General features: G+C 42.5%; 1 protein-coding gene across 1 annotated transcript; it reads right to left on the bottom strand.

Moving 5' to 3' along the window:
• Window positions 1–244: 244 nt before the first annotated feature.
• On the bottom strand, window positions 245–15,760 carry LOC131996205 (tropomyosin alpha-1 chain-like). The gene is made up of 4 exons (XM_059365671.1): window positions 15,518–15,760; window positions 1,125–1,334; window positions 811–1,083; window positions 245–769 (listed from the first exon to the last, which is right to left on the bottom strand). The coding sequence occupies exons 1-4, from the start codon at window positions 15,758–15,760 to the stop codon at window positions 245–247; spliced, it is 1,251 nt and encodes a 416-aa protein (XP_059221654.1).
• Window positions 15,761–21,919: the final 6,159 nt, after the last annotated feature.

Genomic DNA, 21,919 nt, shown 5'->3' with positions numbered 1-21,919 from the left:
GGGTCTCCTAGGATGACCTGTAGATCTCTTTGGATGACATTGATATCCAACGATGACCTGAATTCTCCTAAGTTTATCTTTATTTCTCCTAGGTGGAACTGAAGTTCTCCTAGTTTACCCTGTAAGTCTGCTAGGGAGACCTATACGTCTCGGACTATGGCCCATTGGTCTTCAGGATGAAATGAAGATATCCTTTGATGACCTGCAAGTCGCCTTGGATAAACTCTAGGTCCCCTTCGATAACCTATAGGTCTTCTTCGATGACTTTTAGGTCTTCTTCGATGACCTTTAGATCTTCTTCGATGACCTTTAGTTCTTCTTCGATGACCTTTAGGTCTTCTTCAATGACCTTTAGGTCTTCTTCAATGACCTTTAGGTCTTCTTCGATGACCTTTAGGTCTTCTTCGATGACCTTTAGGTCTTCTTCGATGACCTTTAGGTCTTCTTCGATGACCTTTAGGTCTTCTTCGATGACCTTTAGGTCTTCTTCGATGACCTTTAGGTCTTCTTCGATGACCTTTAGGTCTTCTTCGATGACCTTTAGGTCTTCTTCGATGACCTTTAGGTCTTCTTCGATGACCTTTAGGTCTTCTTCGATGACCTTTAGGTCTTCTTCGATGACCTTTAGATCTTCTTCGATGACCTTTAGGTCTTCTTCGATGACCTTTAGGTCTTCTTCGATGACCTTTAGGTCTTCTTCGATGACCTTTAGGTCTTCTTCGATGACCTTTAGGTCTTCTTCGATGACCTTTAGGTCTTCTTCGATGACCTTTAGGTCTTCTTCGATGACCTTAGGTCTTCTTCGATGACCTTTAGGTCTTCTTCGATGACCTTTAGGTCTTCTTCGATGACCTTTAGGTCTTCTTCGATGACATTTAGGTCTTCTTCGATGACCTTTAGGTCTTCTTCGATGACCTTTAGATCTTCTTCGATGACCTTTAGGTCTTCTTCGATGACCTTTAGGTCTTCTTCGATGACCTTTAGGCCTACTTCGATGACCCTTAGGTCTTCTTCGATGACCTTTAGGTCTTCTCCGATGACCTTTAGGTCTTCTCCGATGACCTTTAGGTCTTCTTTGATGACCTATAGGTCTTCTTCGATGACCTTTAGGTCTCTTCGATGACCTTTATGTCTTCTTCGATGACCTTTAGGCCTTCTTCGATGGCCTTTAGGTCTTCTTCGATGACCTTTAGGTCTTCTTCGATGACCTTTAGGTCTTCTTCGATGACTTTTAGATCTACTTCGATGACCCTTAGGTCTTCTTCGATGACCTTTAGATCTCCTAGGATAAACTTAAGGTCTACCAGGATGAACTGTTGGTCTCGTAGGACGAACTGTTGGTATGGCCAGAATTTCTTCTAAGGTGTCCTGTAGGTCTCCAAGGTTAATATGGATGACCTTTTGGCCTCATTGGATGTTCTTTGGGTCTCCAAGGTTGATCTGTAGGTCTCCTTGAGTGACCATTTGGTCTGCTAGAGTGACCTCTAGCTCTACTAAAATGACCTGTAGGTCTTCTTGGATGACCCCTATGTCTCTAAGAATGACCTGTAGGTTGCCTTTGATAAATAGTATGTCACCTAGAATAATCTGTAGGTCTCCTAGGATTAACTAAAGATATTTTACATGACTTGAAAATCTTCCAGCAGAAACTATTGTTCACCTAGTATGGCCTGATAGATTTCTAAGTTGACCTGTAGATCTCCTGGAATAACCTGAAGATCTCTTAGGTTGTCCTCTATATACGATAGCCAAAAGTACTCATAGAATAATCTGAAGGTCTCTTACAATGACTTAAAGTTCTCGCAGTACGACTGTAAGAACTGCAAGGATGACATGTAGGTCTCCTTGTAAGAACTGGAGATCACCTTAGTTGACCTGCAGGTCTCCTTGTATGACCTGTATGTCTCCTAAGATAAAATGAAGGTCTCCTAAGATAAAGGAAGGACTGTAGGTCTCCACGTATGTTGTTTAAGATAACCTGTAGGTCTCCTAACCTGATTTGAAGGTCTTCTCGGTGAACTTGTTGTTCAACTGGCATGGCCTGAAGGTCATCTAAGTTTGCCTGTAGGTTTCCCATTATCTATTACCTGTAGGTTTCCTAGGATACACTGAAGGTCTCTTTGGGTGAACTATTGGTCTCGTTGGATGACCTCTAGGTCATCTAGGAGAAACTGTAGTTCACCTAGTATGGCCTGTAGCTCTTCCTAGGTGACCTATAGGTCCCCTTGGATAGCTTGAAGGTTGGGATTTAGGTCGCCGACGATGACCTGAAGGTCTGCTAAGCATCTACATCTCCTGCAGTGACTAAAAGTTTTCGCGGTTCACTCTGAAGGTCTCCAAGGTTGACTTGCAGGTCTCTTACCTGAAATTATGGTCTTATGACCTGAATTTCTCTAAAATTGAGTTGTATGTCTCATATAACGAACTGAAGGTCTCGTGTGAAAACCTGTTGGTTTCCTAGGATGACTTTTAGATCTGCTAGAATGGCATGAAGGTGTCTTGAGTTGATTTCTAAGACTCCTTCGATAACATTTGAATGTCCTAATATTGCCTGTAGGACTCCTAAAATGATGAATAAGACCTTTAGGTCACCTGTCATTACCTGTATGTCGCCCATGATAACCTATTGGTCTCTTAAGATGACTTGAAGGTTTTTTATGATAACCCATCATGACCTGTTTGTACCTTTGGATGACATTTAGCCATCCATTGATGACCTGTACCTTTCTGGATGACCTATATATCTCTTATGATGACCTGTAGGTCTCCCATGATAACTGGAGATCTCCTTAGTTGACCTGCAGGTCTCCTAAGATAAAATGAATGTCACCTTGGAAGAACTGTAGGTCTTCTAAGATGACCTATGGGACTTGAAGGTCTTCTAGGAGAACTTGTAGTTCACCTAGCATGGTCTGAATGTCTTCTAAGTTTACCTGTAGCTTTCCTAGTATCTATTATCTGCAGGTCTCCAAGAATACACTATGGTCTCCTTGGATAAACTGTTGATCTTGTAGGATGACCCCTAGGTCTTCTAGGAGAACCTGTAGTACACCTTGTATGGCCTATAGCTCTTTTTATGTGACCTATAGGTCCCCTTGGATAACTTGAAGGTCTCTTAGGTTGGTATTTAGGTCGCTTACGATGACCTGAAGGTCTGCTAAGCCTCTCCATCTCCTGCACCGACCAAAAGTTCTCGTAGTTCACCCTGAAGGTTTCCAAGGTTGACCTGTAGGTCTCTTACCTGAAATTACGGTCTTATGACCTGAATTCCTCCTAAATTGAGTTGTAGGTCTACTAGGACGAACTAAAGGTCTCGTGTGAAAACCTGTTGGTTTCCTAGGATGACTTTTAGATTTGCTAGGATTACCTAAAGGTCTCTAAGGTTGACTTCTTAAACTCCTTCGACGATATTTGTATCCCCTAATATGGCCTGTAGGACTCCTATAATGATCGATAGGTCTTCTAAGAAGACCTTTAGGTTTCCTATCATTGGCTGTATGTCGCCCATGATAACCTGTAGGTCTCCCATGATAACCTGTAGGTCTCTTAACATGACTTGAAGGTTGTTTAGGATAACCTATGATGACTTGTTGCTACCTTTGGATGCAAATGCAAATTTAGCCCATGAACATTCCACTAAGAAATAGGGGCAAAATTCTCACATATCAATGAGTGCAGTCCGATTCAAGTTTAAGCTTAATGATAAGGGGCCTCCTTTTCATAGCCGAGTCCGAACGGCGTGCCGCAGTGCAACACCTCTTTGGAGGGAAGTTTTACATGGCATAGTACCTCACAAATGTTGCCAACATTAGGAGGGGAAAACCACCGCTGAAAATGTTTTCTGATGATCTCGCCAGCATTCGAACCCAGGCGTTTAGCGTCATAGGCGAACATTCTAACCTCTGCGCTACGGTGGCCTACCTTTGGATGACATTTAGCTTTTCATTGAGGACCTGTACCTTTCAGCATGATCTATAGGTCTCTTATGATGACCTGTAGGACTCCCATGATAAGCTGTCGGGCTCTTTAGTTGGAATTGAGGTATTTTAGTATATTCCGTAGAACACCTAGGATCATTCATTGGATGATCTACAGCTGTCCATAGATGACCTGCAGGCTTCCCATGATATGCTATAGGTGTCTTATAAAAAAACTCTAGGACTTGAATGACCTGTAGCTATCCATTGATGACCGAAAGATCTTTAAGGATGCCCGATTGGTCTTTTAGGATAACCAATAGGTCTCCTTAAATGACCTGTAAGTTTCCTAAAATGACGTCTAGGCCTCCTACGATGACGTCTGGATCTTCTAAGATGACCAGTACAATTCCTAGGTTGACCTGTTTGTCTCTTAGGATGATCGGATGATCTCCTAGAACAATGACCTGAAGATTTCTTATCCCCCTATAGTGACCTAAAGGTCTACTTTGACAACTTGCAGGTATCCTTGGCTGACCAAAGGTCTTGTCTCCTATGATGACCTGTAGATCCCTTACTATGATGGCCTTTAGATCCTTCAGGATGGCCTGTTCACTTACTAAAATATTTTTAGTAATTGTGGTAAAGAAAACATTTTGGTCTATTTAAAGATTAACAGCCTTATTCACAAAACTTAAAGGATTTCTGTCAAATAACCCTATTTCAAATCTAAATTAAGTTTTGCGAACAAGGCCGTAAAGGTTTAAAAGCGGATTTATTGCTTAACGTTTTGTAATGTAACTCTTAAAGATTAATTAAAGTACGGTAGTTGGCATGCTGTCGTATCCATTCGAAATTACCCAATTTTAGTTCATAAAAAACTACCTACCTCTTAAATTTCTTAAAAATAAAACACTAAATAGGCTTGATTTAAAGCATCACACCATTTGTCTTTAAAGAGCCATTTTCAACTTCGAAGGGGAAGAGGATATGAGGAAAAACCCCAAAAACATAACCAAAAAAACCATGCAAGACACAGTAACATTAACTGCAGAACTTTAACATGGCTTTAATGTCAGTCTTTAAGGATTTCTCCGCATGCCAATGTGTTACGTGGTGTGGCTGTGTGTTCATTGTATTCGAGTCTTTAACAAGGCTTTAACATTTTAGTGTAAACTTTTAGCATGCAATTACTTTATTGTATGCTTATTAACAGAACCAGAGCTCTTATTTAGGTTGCACAAACAAAAACAAAACAAATAAGTCGTGGCAAAAGTGCAGGGAGAGCTACATAAGCTCACAGAGCGCCAACTGAGAGCAGTGTTCTACATGCCATTATTTGGCAGACTTTTGTTTATATTTTGTGGCGGGGGGGGATGTTAAGGTTTTTCTACTCTAGAGACACCTGTCTAAATGTACAGTTTTATTGTTTTTATTTTGTTAATGTAGGTGGATATTTGAGAGAGTAATAGAGAGGGAGAGAAGGCTTAGCCTATGCAGTTCTATTAAAGAGTGTTACAACAACTCTTTCGTAGCGTAGGTAGGGGTTAACATGTAAACAGTATATTATTGTTTATTTTTGCATAATTGTCATTTGTTCAAGGAAGACCAAGCAAGACAAAGGGAAGAGCAAACGTAAGTTTTCTAAAAATAAATTAAAAACAAGTAAAAGCGTGCTAAGTTCGGCCAAGCCGAATCTTATAAACCCTGCACCATGGATCACATTTGTCGAGTTCTTTTTCCGGTATCTCTTCTTAGGCAAAAAAAGATATAAGAAAAGAGTTGCTCTGCTATTAAAACGATATCAAGATATGGTCCGGTTCGGACCACAATTAAATTATATGTTGGAGACCTGTGTAAAATTTCAGCCAATTCGTATAAGAATTGCGCCTATTGGGGCTCACGAAGTAAAAAAGAGAGAACGATTTATATGGGATCTGTATCGGGCTATAGACCGATTCAGACCATAATAAACAACGTTTGTTGATGGTCATGAGAGGATCCATCGTACAAAATTTCAGGCATATCGGATAATAATTGCGACCTCTAGGGGTCAAGAAGTCCCAGATCGGTTTATATGGCAGCTATATCAGGTTATGAACCGATTTGAACCTTATTTGACACAGTTGTTGAATGTAAAAATAAAATAAGTCATGCAAAATTTCAGCCAAATCGGATAGGAATTGCGCCCTCCAGAAGCTCAAGAAATCAAATCCCCAGATCTGTTTATATGACAGCTATATCAGGTTATGGACCGATTTGAACCATACTTGGCACAGCTGTTGGATATCGTAACGAAATACTTCGTGCAAAAATTCATTCAAATCGGATAAGAATTGTGCCCTCTAGAGGGTCAAGAAGTCAAAACCCAAGATCGGTTTATATGGTAGCTATATCAGGTTATGAACCGATTTGAACCATACTTGGCACAGTTGTTGGGTATCATAACAAAACACGTCGTGCGAAATTCCATTCCAATCGGATAAGAATTGCGCCCTCTAGAGGGTCAAGAAGTCAAGACCCAAGATCGGTTTATATGGTAGCTATATCAGGTTATAGACCGATTTGCACCATACTTGGCACTGTTGTTGGATATAATAAGAAAACACGTCGTGCAAAATTTCATTTCAATCGGATAAGAATTGCGCCCTCTAGAGGGTCAAGAAGTCAAGACCCAAGATCGGTTTATATGGTAGCTATATCAGGTTATGGACCGATTTGAACCATACTTGACACTGTTGTTGGATATAATAAGAAAACACGTCGTGCAAAATTTCATTTCAATCGGATAAGAATTGCGCACTCTAGAGGCTCAAGAAGTCAAGACCCAAGATCGGTTTATATGGCAGCTATATCAGGTTATGGACCGATTTAAACCATACTTGGCACAGTTGTTGGATATCACAACAAAACACGTCATGCAAAATTTCATTCCAATCGGATAAGAATTGCGCACTCTACAGGCTCAAGAAGTCAAGACCCAAGATCCGTTTATATGGCAGCTATATCAAGACATGGACCGATATGGCCCATTTACAATACCAACCGACCTACACTAATAAGAAGTATTTGTGCAAAATTTCAAGTGGCTAGCTTTACTCCTTCGGAAGTTAGCGTGCTTTCGACAGACAGACGGACGGACGGACGGACGGACGGACGGACGGACGGACGGACGGACGGACGGACGGACGGACGGACGGACGGACGGACGGACGGACGGACGGACGGACGGACGGACGGACGGACGGACGGACGGACGGACGGACGGACAGACGGACGGACATGGCTAGATCGACATAAAATTTCACGACGATCAAGAATATATATACTTTATGGGGTCTCAGACGAATATTTCGAGTAGTTACAAACAGAATGACGAAATTAGTATACCCCCCATCTTATGGTGGAGGGTATAACAAGTAAAAGCGTGCTAAGTTCGGCCGGGCCGAATCTTATAAACCCTGCACCATGGATCACATTTGTCTTTTCCCGGCATCTCTTCTTAGGCAAAAAAGGATACAAGAAAAGATTTGCTCTGCTGTTAGAGCGATATCAAGATATGGTTCGGTTTGGACCACAATTAAATTATATGTTGGAGACCTGTGTAAAATGTCAGCCAATTCGAATAAGAATTGCGGCCGTTGGGGGCTCAAGAAGTAAAATAGAGAGATCGATTTATATGGGAGCTATACCAGGCTATGGACCGATTCAGACCATAATAAACACGTATGTTGAAGGTCATGAGAGAAGCCGTTGTACAAAATTTCAGGCAAATCGGATAATAATTGCGACCTCTAGAGGCTCAAGGAGTCAAGATCCCAGATCGGTTTATATGGCAGCTATATCAGGTTATGAACCGATTTGAACTATTCGTAGCACAGTTGTTGAAAGTTATAACAAAAGACCTCATGCAAAATTTCAGCTAAATCGGATAATAATTGCGCCCTCTAGTGGCTCAAGAAGTCAAGACCCCAGATCGGTTTATATGACAGCTATATCAGGTTATGGACCGATTTGAACCATACTTGACACAGTTATTGGATATCATAACAAAATACTTCGTGCAAAAATTCATTCAAATCGGATAAGAATTGCGCCCTCTAGAGGCTCTAGAAGTCAAGACCCCAGATAGGTTTATATGACAGCTATATCAGGTTATGGACCGATTTGAACCATACATAGTACAGTTATTGGATATCATAATAAAACACGTCGTGCAAAATTTCATTCCATTCGGATAAGAATTGCGCACTCTAGAGGCCCAAGAAGTCAAGACCCAAGATCGGTTTATATGGCAGCTATTTCAAAACATGGACCGAAATAAAAAATACTAAGCGCAGTTGTTGGATATCATAACAAAACACGTCGTGCAAAATTTCATTCCAATCGGACTAGAATTGCGCCCTCTAGAGACCCAAAAATCAAGACCCAAGATCGGTTTATATGGCAGCTATATCAAAATATGGACCGATATGGCCCATTTGCAATCCCAACCGACCTACACTAATAAGAAATATTTGTGCAAAATTTCAAACGGCTAGCTCTACACCTTCGAAAGTTAGCGTGCTTTCGACAGACAGACTGACGGACAGACAGATGGACAGACGGACGAACATGGCTAGATCGACATAAAATGTCACGAGGATCAAGAATATATGTACTTTATGGAGTCTCAGACGAATATTTCGAGTAGTTACAAACAGAATGACGAAATTTGTATACCCCCGATCCTATGGTGGAGGGTATAAAAACAAGGAAAAAGGCGTTAAGTTCGGCCGGGCCGAACTTTTGATACCCACAACCTATATCCAAATTTGGACCAATCTATGCCAGAAGTACGTCGAGGGGCTTAAAACAACTCACAGTCCCAAATTTCAGCGATATCGGACTATAAATGCTCCTTTTATGGACCCAAAACCTTAAATCGAGAGATCGGTCTATATGGCAGCTATATCCAAATCTAAACCGATCTGGGCTAAATTGAATAAGGATGTCGAGAGGCTTAACATAACTCACTGTCCCAAATTTCGGCAAAATCAGATAATAAATGTGGCTTTTATGGGCCTAAGACCCTAAATCGGAGGATCGGTCTATATGGCCGATATATTCAAATCTGAATCGATCTGAGCCAAATTGACGAAGGAAGTCGAAGGGCCCAACATAACTCACTGTCCCAAATTTTAGCGAAATCGGATAATAAATGTGGCTTTTATGGGCCTTAAACCCTAAATCGGAGGATCGGTCTATATCCAAAGCTATATCCAAATCTGGACCGATCTGAGACAAAATTGACGAACGACATTGAAAGGCCTAACATAACTCACTGTCCCAAATTTCGGCAAAATTGGACAATAAATGTGGCTTTTATGGGCCTAAGACCCTAAATCGGAGGATCGGTCTATATGGCAGCTATATCTAAATCTGGACCGATCTGGGCAAAATTGACGAAGGATGTTGAAGGGCCTAATACAACTCACTGTCCCAAATTTTAGCGAAATCGGATAATAAATGTGGCTTTTATGGGCCTAAAACCCTAAATCGGAGGATCGGTCTATATGGCAGCTATATCCAAATCTGGACCGATCTGAGCCACATTGACGAACGACATTGAAGAGCCTAACACAACTCACTGTCCCAAATTTCGGCAAAATTGGACAATAAATGTGGCTTTTATGGGCCTTAGACCCTAAATCGAAGGATCGGTCTATATGGCAGCTATATCCAAATATGGACCGATCTAGGCCAAATTGACGAAGGATGTCGAAGGGCCTAACACAACTCACTGCCCCAAATTTCAGCGAAATGGAATTATAAATGTGGCTTTTATGGGCCTTAAACCCTAAATCGGCGGATCGGTCTATATGGGGGCTATATCAAGATATAGTCCGATTTAGCCCATCTTCGAACTTAACCTGGTTATGGACAAACAAAAGAATCTCTGCAAAGTCTAAGCACAATAGCCTTATTTTTAATGACTGTAGCGTGATTTCAACAGACGGACGGACAGATGGATGGACAGACGGACGGACGGACAAATGGACGGACAGACGGACGGACAGACGGACGGACAGACGGACGGACAGACGGACGGACAGACGGACGGACAGACGGGCGGACAGACGGACGGACAGACGGACGGACAGACGGACGGACAGACGGACGGACAGACGGACGGACAGACGGACGGACAGACGGACGGACAGACGGACGGACAGACGGACGGACAGACGGACGGACAGACGGACGGACGGACAGACGGACGGACAGACGGACAGACGGACAGACGGACGGACGGACAGACGGACGGACGGAAGGACAGACGGACGGACAGACGTATAAAAATAGGTGGGAACCAAAGATTACGTGGGAGCCAAAATGTTAAACAAATCGGGTAAGAATTGCGCATTCTAGAGGTCAGGAAGTACATTCGGAGATAGTTTCATATAGGAGCCATTTCAGGTAATGGACCTTTGCACACTATACTTAGCATTGTCAACATTAGTCATTGTGCAAAATTTCAGCTAAGAATTGGATATTCTAAGGCCCAATAAATACATTCAGAATATGGACCGTTTTAGACCATACTTAGCACGAATTTTAAAGGTCATAGAAGAAATCATTGCGCAAAACTTCAGCCTAATCGGATGAGAATTGGGCCCTCTAAGGGTTAAAGTATCATACCGATGGATCGGTTGATATGAGGACTATATCGACATTTGAACCGATATGATCCAATTGCTATCCCCAATGACCTACGTCAATAACCTGGATCGAGGAGACTTTAATGCGCATCACAAAGCATGGCATTCTCTTCTAGGTAAAGACCAGCGGGGCATAGCTTTAGCAGAGCTGATTGAAGGCTCCACGTTTTGAACGGTGAATAAGGATGCCCCCACAAGGAATACTAGGAGATCCAGCAGACATTTCCATTGCATCCCCTGAGTAACGTGTTTTAGCAAACCGTCATTTCCTTGGGAACAGACAACCTTCCCATAATCCTCGCCATTGACCGACCATCCGACTTCATAACCTCTGAGCGGCGGACGTTTATCAATCGGAAGAGGGCCGATTGGGTACGCTTTAGAGAGTACGCCAATCGCCGCTTCGGTGAACTTACACCCCCCGAGAAGAAATTCCGAGAAATTCCGATTAAAGCAATTGACGCTTGCTTAATGTGTCACTTGCAGAAGAGTGTGATGGGACTTTTTGCGCGGATCCCTCTAACCCCAGAAACAGCGAGCAGAATCTTGAAACGAAAAGAGTAGTCAACGAATATAAGCGAAATTTTTGGCTGGAACTCCTGGAACATTAAAATCTAGGTACCGGTTTTGGCATGCTGTGGCCCTCCGTTAAGTCACTCCCGAACCCCGGTGGAAGTGATGCTAATACCTCCTCGCCAAAAGTGGCTGACCCGAAAAGATGCGCCAAGTTGTTCAACCTTCAATTTATTGTGCATCCCAAGAGTGACAGGGCTAGGAGGAGAGCCATTCGTCATATACATGGTCTCCGAGCTGATGGACAGCCATCACACAATTTACAGTGGACGAGGGTTCGAATGTCATCTGTGGCGCTAAATCATCCAAGGTGTTGAGCCCGACGCAGTCTCTGCACTGATGGTGAAGAATCTGGATTTACGCGTAATTTACAACTGTCCTCAGCCTGTCTTTGAGCACTTTTATAGTACCCGATGTCTGGAATATTCTACCCATATTCCAGACTCGCCACTTAAGCCTAGAAAGGATCCGTATAAGGGGGAGTCGTATAAACCGATGACCCTTCTCTAGCCAGTAGCCAGGACGTATGAGGGACTATTCCTTCCGAGCCTCGTTGGAGAATTTCCAACGAGGTTTTGCGCACACACCGCACACATTTTTGCGCACACACCGCACACATTTGCCGTGACTTCAATCAGCCCAGACCATGACATAGACCATGAGAGGACATCGCCAACACATCCCTCCAGCCAGGCCTGAAACGTTGGATCGCGAATTATGTATGTGGTCGCCAATCATTTGTGAAATTTGGGGATAAGAAGTCAAAACACCGTAGAGTGAAACAGGGAGTTCCCCAAGGCGGGATGATATCTCAGCCATGCCAAACTATTTGAAGACATCGCCAACACGTCCCTCCAGCCAGGCCTGAAAAGCTGAGCAGCGAACTATATGTGTGCTCGCCAGTTATTTGTGAAATTTGGGGATAAGAAGTCAAAACACCGACTGCTATGACCAATAACTGTGCCGAATACGTTCCAAATCAGTCTATAATCTGATAGACTGATTTGGACCGTACAACCGGTCTCTCGATCATGGTTGTTCGGTTCCTAGAAGCCTTAATTTTTGCTGGTTTGACAGAAGTTTGGTATGTAGAATAAAATTATGCCCTTCACTAAATTTTTAAACCCACCACCGAAGGATGGGTGACTGTCGTAAAAATCTAAGACAATCTAGCCATGTCCGTCCGTCTGACCGTCTGTCTGTGGAAATCACGCAACAGACTTTACAAATTGAGATATTGATACGCCGATTTAGGATCTTGGGCCCATAAAAGCCATGTTTATATTTCTATTTTGCGGAAATTTGGGGCAGTGAGTTGTGTTTGGCCACTCGATATCCTTCTTCAATTTGGCCAAGATCGCTCCACATTTGGATATTGCTGCCATATCGCCCCATAAAAAACACATTTATTATCCGATTTTGCTGAAATTTTGGAAAGAGAGTTGTGTTAGGCCCTTCAAAATCCTTCTTCAATTTGGCCGAGATCGTTCCAGATTTGGATATAGCTGCCATATTTAAGGTCTTGGGCCCATAAAAACCACATTTATTATCCGATTTCGCAGAAATTTGGGTCAGTGAGTTGAGTTAAGCCCTTCAATATCCTTCTTCAATTTGCCTCAGATCGATCTAGATTTGGATATAGCTGTCATATAGACCGATCTCTCGATTTAAGGTTTTGGACCCATAAAAGTCGCATTTAATGTCCGCTTTCGCCGAAATTTAGGACCATGAACTGTGTTATGCACTTCGATGGCCATTTTTAAATTGGCCCAAATCGGTTCATAATTGGATATAGCCCCATTATCCGATTTCACTGAAATTTGACACAGTGACTTATATCATGCTTTTTGACATACAGACGTTAACTTGTGCGCCTATGACGGTGAACGCCTGGGTTCGAATCCAGGCGAGTCCATCTGGTTTTCCCCTCCTAATGCTGGCAACATATGTGAGGTACTATGCCGTGTAAAACTTCCCTCCAAAGAGATGTCGCACTGCGGCACTACGTTCGGACTCGGCTATAAAAAGGGGGACCCTTAACTTTGAGCTTAAACTTGAATTGGAGTGCACTCTTTGATATGTGAGAAGTTTGCCTCTGTTCCTTAGTGGAATGTTGTGGGCAAAATTGGCATTTACTCTTATTTAACTCTCAAATACCTTTCATTTGAGTCCCATACTGTCCCAATCTGTAAATATATCCTGTTGAGAGGTTTTGGGGGTTAGGGAAGCCCCTCAGGCACCACTTTACTTTAAAATACCTTTCATTTGATACCCATATAGGCCAAAACGGTGAAAGTGTCATGTTGAGTGGTGTTTTTGGGGGTGGGGAACCCCCCGAACCTTAATGTGACATTTTTTTGCCAAATTCGTACTCTACTCTTAAATACATTTCATTTGACACCCATATTGCCCCAATATCTAAACATGTCCGTCCCGGTGGGTTTTGGGATGGGACGTCCCCCCAGATTATTTATGCCCAAAAAATTCATATCAATTTCTTGTTTTTGTGGTACCTTAAATCTAAAATCAGTGCACCCATGTCCGAAATCTGGTGTTTTTTAAAATGAGGATAAGGGGGATGGTCCATTTTTGGAAGGACTATATTTCTATATTTACGAATCAGATGACACAGCTGTGCTATTCCCCTTTGATATGATGAAGTTGCAGAGCAGTCGATGTCGTTTCAACACTAGTTGTTTCGTCTATGAAGTTCCAAAGTTCAACAAAGAGCCTACGTCAAGGAGGCTAGGTCCCAAGTCAACTTGCCAATATTTCGCATTTTATTGGAAAATGGTCAGCAATATTTTCCCTCTATAGGTGTATATTCCGAAATTAAAAATGTTCCATTAAGGTTTTCGAAGTCAAAAGTCGCTGAAAGTTTTCTTTATGGGATTTATATCACCAGTTTCTTTTTGGCACAAAACTTTACCCGACAGAGCATTCAATTGTTTAACGGTTTCAAAGATAAATTGAAATCGCATGCACGGGAGTAGACTCCTAATTTCGTTCTCGACATATCTTAAAGACATTTGTGCAGATTGAGGGCTTATCCTCCACAAATACAACACCCGAACGCCTATCCTTTCCGTTGGGATCTATTGTATCTTGAAGATCGTATCGTGAATTGATATCGGTACCAGCTTGCTTGAAACTTCCTGTATCCTTGTCTGAGGGTCCATCGCACCCAAAACATAAAGTGACCTTACCTTATCTTCAAAACACAAAAGTGACCTTACCAGTTCTTCACCAGCCCTATGAAGATCCTCTGAATTAGCAAATGTTTCGAATAAAGACCTCAAATGATTTTTTATGCATTATCGTTTCCAAGCCAGATTACATAGAAGACCTTAGTAAACTTTCTCCGATCTCGAAGAAGGTCAGTTTCAGGAAATGCTTCTGGGAGCAGTAACTTTGTCACAGGTAACCAACGTACATTTGGATATAGACCAGCTTTACCTTCAAATTTTATTCTTTAACCTAAAGCATTTTTATTTGTGATTTTTTTTAATATTTTTTGCGTTTAAAATTTTTATTTATTTTTTAAAAAAATTTTATTTTATATAATTTTTTTGTTCTTGTTCCTTAAAAATCTTTTAACAGTCATTCTAAGCTTTGAATAAACCCAACAAAATTGTTAATGTTAAGTTCTCTCATCATCTTCTCCTTTGTAAACATTCTCTGAGAGAAAGAACGAATCGAAAGAACGAGAATGTGTGTGTGAGCTGTTTGTTTTTATTTTTATTGTGTTTTGTTTTCTTAGCCAGCACAACTTATAGAAGAAAAACAAAAAAAAACAATCAAAACAATAAATCAAAACAGAGAGCTTATGTTTGTGACAGCTAACTTGAAATGGGGCGCATGTAAAAATGCATTGAGTATAATTCGGGAGAGTTAAAAACTGAGAGATACAGCTCTCTGGTAGTTTAAAGGTTAAGATATGAAATTCTAAGGATTTTGGTAAATGGTTATTTTTAAAGATATTTAAAAGACCTAGTATTTAAAGAATTGTAACAGTCAATTTTTATTTTAATTATTACAAAAACTTTTCTTTTTCTGTTTATCAATGCTTGTTGTGACTTAACTTGCTTCCTCTTAACAATGCGCACTGTAAGAAATAGAGCATTCATCTTCTTTAGCTTTTTTGGGAATTCTGCTTTAGCCTAGCTCCTCACACTCCTTCTTTTTAGCATAACATCTGAGAGAATTTTTGTTGTGTGAGGATATTGTGTTGTGTAGTGTTGCTGCAAGCCAACTCTGTTATCCCCACACACCCTCGCTACGAGCATTTATCAATTTAATGTTTTGGTAAATAAAACTTATACTCACTCTAGCGCTCGCTTGCTTGCCTGTATTTTGTTGGCTGTTTTCTCTTTCCACACTGACAAAGAGAGTTAAGCAAACTTTTTGGTAGGTTTTGTTAGCTGGGCGGGTGTGAGTCAAGGGTGCATTGCACTGCATATTTAGAGGTTTGGGTTGTATACTGTTTTGTGTTGTGTAGTTGTGTTGTATTGTGTTGTGAGCCGACCGACGCCGCCAACGCCGTTGCTGTTGTTGCATGCACATTGCCATTATTTTACAAACTGCACAACTACAGACAACTGACTGGTGAGTGAGGGGACCTAGCTAGTCAGCCAGCACTCATTTTTGCACACTGAGTCTTCACAGTGAGCGGAGGCCCAACAACTACTACAACTACCACTATTGCTGTGTTGTGCTGTGATATTTGTTGGATGAAGAGCATACAACAAATCCCTCTTATTCCATGAGGATGAGTATATGGATTGGGAGGATGTTAATAATGATGCTGGTTGGGTTGTAGTTATATTTACTCACTGCGAGTGCGGCTTAGAGTTGCCACATGGACTTTTGAAAATCTTACAAAAATTTATTATGGATTAAGAATGAACTTAATAAAGTACAAATACAAAAATATAAAATAAATTGAAATAAAATTAAGTTAAATAACACAACATAATAATAAAACAAGTAAAAGCGTGCTAAGTTCGGCCGGGCCGAATCTTATATACCCTCCACCATGCATCGCATTTGTCGAGTTCTTTTCCCGGCATCTCTTCTAAGGCAAAAAAGGATATAAGAAAAGAGTTGCTCTGCTATTAAAACGATATCAAGATATGGTCCGGTTCGGACCACAATTAAATTATATGTTGGAGACCTGTGTAAAATTTCAGAATTGCGCCCATTGGGGCTCACGAAGTAAAATAGAGAGAACAATTTATATGGGATCTGTATCGGGCTATAGACCGATTCAGACCATAATAAACACGTTTGTTGATGGCCATGAGAGGATCCGTCGTACAAAATTTCAGGCATATCGGATAATAATTGCAACCTCTAGGGGTCAAGAAGTCAAGATCCCAGATCGGTTTATATGGCAGCTATATCAGGTTATAAACCGACTTGAACCTTATTTGACACAGTTGTTGAAAGTAAAAACAAAATACGTCATGCAAAATTTCAGCCAAATCGAATAGGAATTGCGCCCTCTAAAAGCTCAAGAAGTCAAATCCCCAGATCTGTTTATATGACAGCTATATCAGGTTATGGACCGATTTCAACCATATTTGGCACAGTTGTTGGATATCATAACGAAATACTTCGTGCAAAAATTCATTCAAATCGGATAAGAATTTTGCCCTCTAGAAGCTCAAGAAGTCAAGACCCAAGATCGGTTTATATGGCAGCTACATCAGGTTATGGACCGATTTAAACCATATTTGGCACAGTTGTTGGGTATCATAACAAAACACGTCGTGCAAAATTTCATTCCATTCGGATAAGAATTGCGCCCTCTAGAGGCTCAATAAGTCAAGACCCAAGATCGGTTTATATGGCAGCTATATCAGGTTATAGGCCGATTTGAACCATACTTGACACAGTTGTTGGATATCACAACAAAACACGTCGTGCAAAATTTCATTTCAATCGGATAAGAATTGCGCACTCTAAAGACTCAAGAAGTCAAGACCCAAGATCGGTTTATATGGCAGCTATATCAGGTTATGGACCGATGTAAACCATACTTGGCACAGTTGTTGGATATCAAAACAAAACACGTCGTGCAAAATTTCATTCTGATCGGATAAGAATTGCGCACGCTAGAGGCTCAAGAAGTCAATTCATTCAAATCGGATAAGAATTTTGCCCTCTAGAAGCTCAAGAAGTCAAGACCCAAGATCGGTTTATATGGCATCTACATCAGGTTATGGACCGATTTAAACCATATTAAATCCTTAAATCGAGAGATCGATCTCTATGGCAGCAATATCCAAATCTGGACCGATCTATACCAAATTGAAGACGAATGTTGAAGGGTATTACAAAACTCACTGCCCCCAATTTCGGCGACATCGGACAATAAATGCGCCTTTTATGGGCCCAAGACCTTAAATTGAGGGATAGGTCTATATGGCAGCTATATCCAAATCTGGACCGATCCGGGCCAAATTGACGAAGGATGACGATGGGCCCAACACAACTCACTATCCCAAATTTCAGCAAAATCGGATAATAAATGTGGCTTTTATGGGCGTAAGACCCTACATCGGAGGATCGGTCTATATGGCAGCTATATCCAAATCGGAACCTATCTAGGCCAAATTGAAGAAGGATATCGAGGGGCCCAACACAACTCACTGTCTCAAATTTTGGCAAAATCGGACAATAAATGCTCCTTTATGGGCCCAAAACCTTTAATCGGCGGATCGGTCTATATGCAGGTATATCCAAATCTGGACCGATCGGGGCCAAATTGAAGAAGGATGTTGAGTGAGCTGTTTTATGCTCTTCGACATCCATGTTCAATATGACCCCTATCGATCTATGTTTGGATATAGCCGCCATGTGGACCGATCTCCCTATTCAAGATCTTCGACCCATAAAAGGTGCCTCTTTGCCCGTACCGAGTTAGGTCCAAATGGGACCATATTTCGATATGGTGTAATGACAGATTTCCCCTTGCGCTGCAGTATTGATATTAAGGCAGAGAGAGCGTTGGTTTTAACTTAACTTGTCTGAGATGATTTAAGGTTTCTTAGTCTAGAAAATAATAGCACAAATCCGTTACGCTTTGGTTCAGGCTGCGTAGACAAGTGGGTGGGTGGGCTTTCTAGGAATTGGTGATAGAGACCTTGGAAAGTAGTGTAACCTGCGGTGGTCCTCTCCTGGTGGGTTCACAGTGGTCTTCTCGGGAATGTCGGGGATAGAGATCTTGATAAGTACTCTGTTCGGCGTCGGAGTCTTCTATGTAAGGACTCGGATAGAGAGTGGGGTTCCAGGGCTAACCGATTGACAACTTAAGGAGCGGAAACTAAGATGGGGACGGGTAGTCGATTTGTTAAGATTGTGGTTGGATGTTATAACGCTAGACCTTAATAGGTACTCACACGAGGACTGGCAGTAAATCTACGGCAAGAGTCCTTAGTAAGTACTCAAGCAAGGACGGGGAGAAAATTTACGGCAAGAGAACTTGGTAAGTACTCTGGCAAGGGGTAGGAGGAATTTTACGGCAAAAGGCCTTAGTAAGTTCTCAAGCAAGGGCGAGGAAGAATTCTTTGGCAAGTGACCTTAGTAAGTACTAAAGCAAGGACAAGGAGAAACACTACGGCTAGAGACCTTGGTAAGTATTCAAGCAAGGGAGAGGAGGAATTCTACGGCGGGAGACTCAAGTACTCAAGCAAGGACGAGAAGGAACTCTACGGTAAGAGTCCTTAGTAAACTAAAGCAAGGATGAGAAGAAAGTCTACGGCAAGAAACTTTGGCCAGTTCTCCAGTAAGACAATGCTAGGATTCTACAGGATAGCCAGAAGACCGGGGTAAGTACTCCAGTAAGGATATGCTAGGATTCTACATGATAGCCAGGGGACCAGGGCAAGTACTCCGGTAAGGACATGCTAGCATTCTACAGGATAGCCAGGAGACCGGATTAAATACTCCAGTAAGGATATGCTACGATTCTACAGGATAGCCAGGAGACCGGGGTAAGTACTCCAGTCAGGATATGCTAGGATTCTACAGGATAGCCAGGAGACCGGGGTAAGTACTCCGGTAAGGACATGCTAGCATTCTACAGGATAGCCAGGAGACCGTGGTAAGTACGCCAGTAAGGATATGCTGCGATTCTACAGGATAGCCAGGAGACAGGTGTAAATACTCCAGTAAGGATATGCTAGGATTCCACAGGAAAGCCAGGAGACCGGGGTAAGTACTCCAGTAAGAATATGCTACGATTCTACAGGATAGCCAGGAGACCGGTATAAGTAATCCAGTAAGGATGCGTTAGGATTCTACAGGAAAGCCAGGAGACCGTGATGAGTACTCCAGTAAGGATATGCTAGGATTGTACAGAATAGCCAGGAGGACGTGATAGGTACTCCAGTAAGAATATGTTAAGATTCCAGTAAGGACATGCAAGGGTTCTATAGGATAGCCAGGAGACCGTATTAAGTACTCCAGTAAAGATATATGAAACTATTCGTACTCACCATTGTCAAATGTGGGCTGCTTCGTTGCTACACACTGATTTTCGTGATCACGTTAGAACTGAGCAGACAGCCCGCCACAGTTCGAATAGCGGCATTCTGGCAGATCTGAATATTTTTCCACTGGGTGTCGCAGAGCTGACGAGACCACACTGGCGCTACATAAATTACCACAGCTTTGTGCGTCGTCAACAAGGTTTCTCTGTCTGCACCACAAGTGCTGCCGGCGAGTGACTTGAGGACATTGTTTCTTCTTTTGAACAATGTCCTCATTTATCCATCGACCATCACAGTCAGCTCGGCATTAACCTCACGCGTATTTGCAGTGAACAATGTGGCTGAAGATTTGGTGGCAGTTATCCTCAGATTTCTTGCAGCGAAATATGAGGCAAGTTCGTTGAGGTAGACGTTCAAGCTATCGCAGATGTAAACAATGGGTGGGGGGCCTGATGCCATGATCGTACAATCGTCCGCATATGATACGGTCTCTATGCCATCTGAAGAGGGTGGAGTGGAGGATAGGTAGAGGTTAAACAATGCCGGAGATATCACCCTTCTTGGGGAACCCCCTGTTTCACTCTACGGTGCTACGACTACTCATCCCTAAATTCCACAAATGACTGGCGACCACACAGATAATTCGTGACCCAGCGTTTTAGGCCTGGCTGGAGGGACGTGTAGGCGATGTCCGCAAATATTTTGCCATGGCTGACAGTGTCGAATGCTTTCAAAAGGTTCAGTGCTACGAGTATAGTCCTATCATATGACCTGGGCTGATTGAAGCCACGCCAAATTTGTGCGTGGATAACATGCAAAGCAGTTGGTGTGCTACACAGTCTTCGGAATCCATGTTGATGCTCGGCGAATGGAAATTCTCCTAAACTCGGGTCCTTTCCAGGCTTCAGTAACGAGATCGATCTGCCCATTTTGCAGACATTGGGAACTATAAGAGTGCTCAAAGACAGGTTGAGGACAGCAGTAAGGTACTCAACTCTAGGTAAATCCCGATTCTTCAGCATCAGAGTATAGATTCCGTCGGGACCCAACGTCCTGGGTGGCTTGGCGCAAAGGATGACATTAGCAACTCGGGAGAAGTAATGCCTCAAGTGTCTTGACTACTGATGAGAAAAGGGAGATCGTTCCGTACGACACCCCCAAACTCGGGTCCTCTACAGGCTTCAGTAACGGGACCGCTCTGCCCATTTTGCAGACATTGGGAACTATAAGAGTGCTCAAAGACAGGTTGAGGACAGCAGTAAGGTAAACTCTAGGTAAATCCAGATTCTTCAGCATCAGAGTAGAGATTCCGTCGGGGCCCAACCTCTTGAATGACTGGGCGCCACGAATGACATTCGTAACTTCGGCCACTATAAATTGTGATGGCTGTTCATCGACTCTGGGACCACGAATACGGCGAAAGGCTCTTATCCTTGCTCCGTTACTCTCGGGATGGACAATAAATTGACGGTTGAACAACCTGATGCATCTCTTTGGATCAGTCACGGTTACGTCGCAAAAATTGACTGTGGTCTTGTCATCCCGTTTACCAAGTTTCGAGAGTGATTTAACAGTAGATCACATCTTGTCTAAACCGGTGCCTAAGTTACATTGCCCCAAGTGTTTCAGAAACAAAATTTAGCCTATGTTCGTTGACTACCCTTTTATTTCAAGCTTCAGCTCTCTGATTCTGGGGTAAGTAGGGTCCGTACAACGAATCCCATCGAGCTCGTCTGTGAGTACCACTGCCTGTGCCGAGAAATTGGGCAGCACTTGGGCTATTCGACCGGCTGGTATAAAGCGAGCGGCTGCTGCGTTGATGATGCCTCTGGATTTCCTCTCGGCAACTAGCTTATCCGAAGGGGGTGTCAGTTCACTGACGCAGCGATTGGTGTACTCTCTGAAGCCAGCCCAATCGGCCTTCTTCCGATTGATAAACGTCCGGCGCTCAGAGGTTATGAAGTCGGGTGGTCGGTCGATGGTGAGAATTTGGGGAATTATGGGGAAGTAGTCTGATCCCAAAGAGATGACGGCTTGCCAGGATACGTCACTCAGAAGATCAGGGGATGCAATAGAAATATCTGGCAAGCTGCTACACCTCCATTCCTCCCCATTCACCGTGTTAAACATGGAACCTTCAATATGTTCTGCCAAAGCTATGCCCCGCTGGTCATTACCTAGGGGAGATTGCCATGAAATGTGATGTATATCGTTTACGATTGCAAATGGGTCT

This window comes from Stomoxys calcitrans, chromosome 3, assembly GCF_963082655.1.
Source record: "Stomoxys calcitrans chromosome 3, idStoCalc2.1, whole genome shotgun sequence".
In the NCBI taxonomy this organism is placed as follows: domain Eukaryota; kingdom Metazoa; phylum Arthropoda; class Insecta; order Diptera; family Muscidae; genus Stomoxys; species Stomoxys calcitrans.
This window is presented reverse-complemented; position numbering and strand designations above follow the sequence as displayed.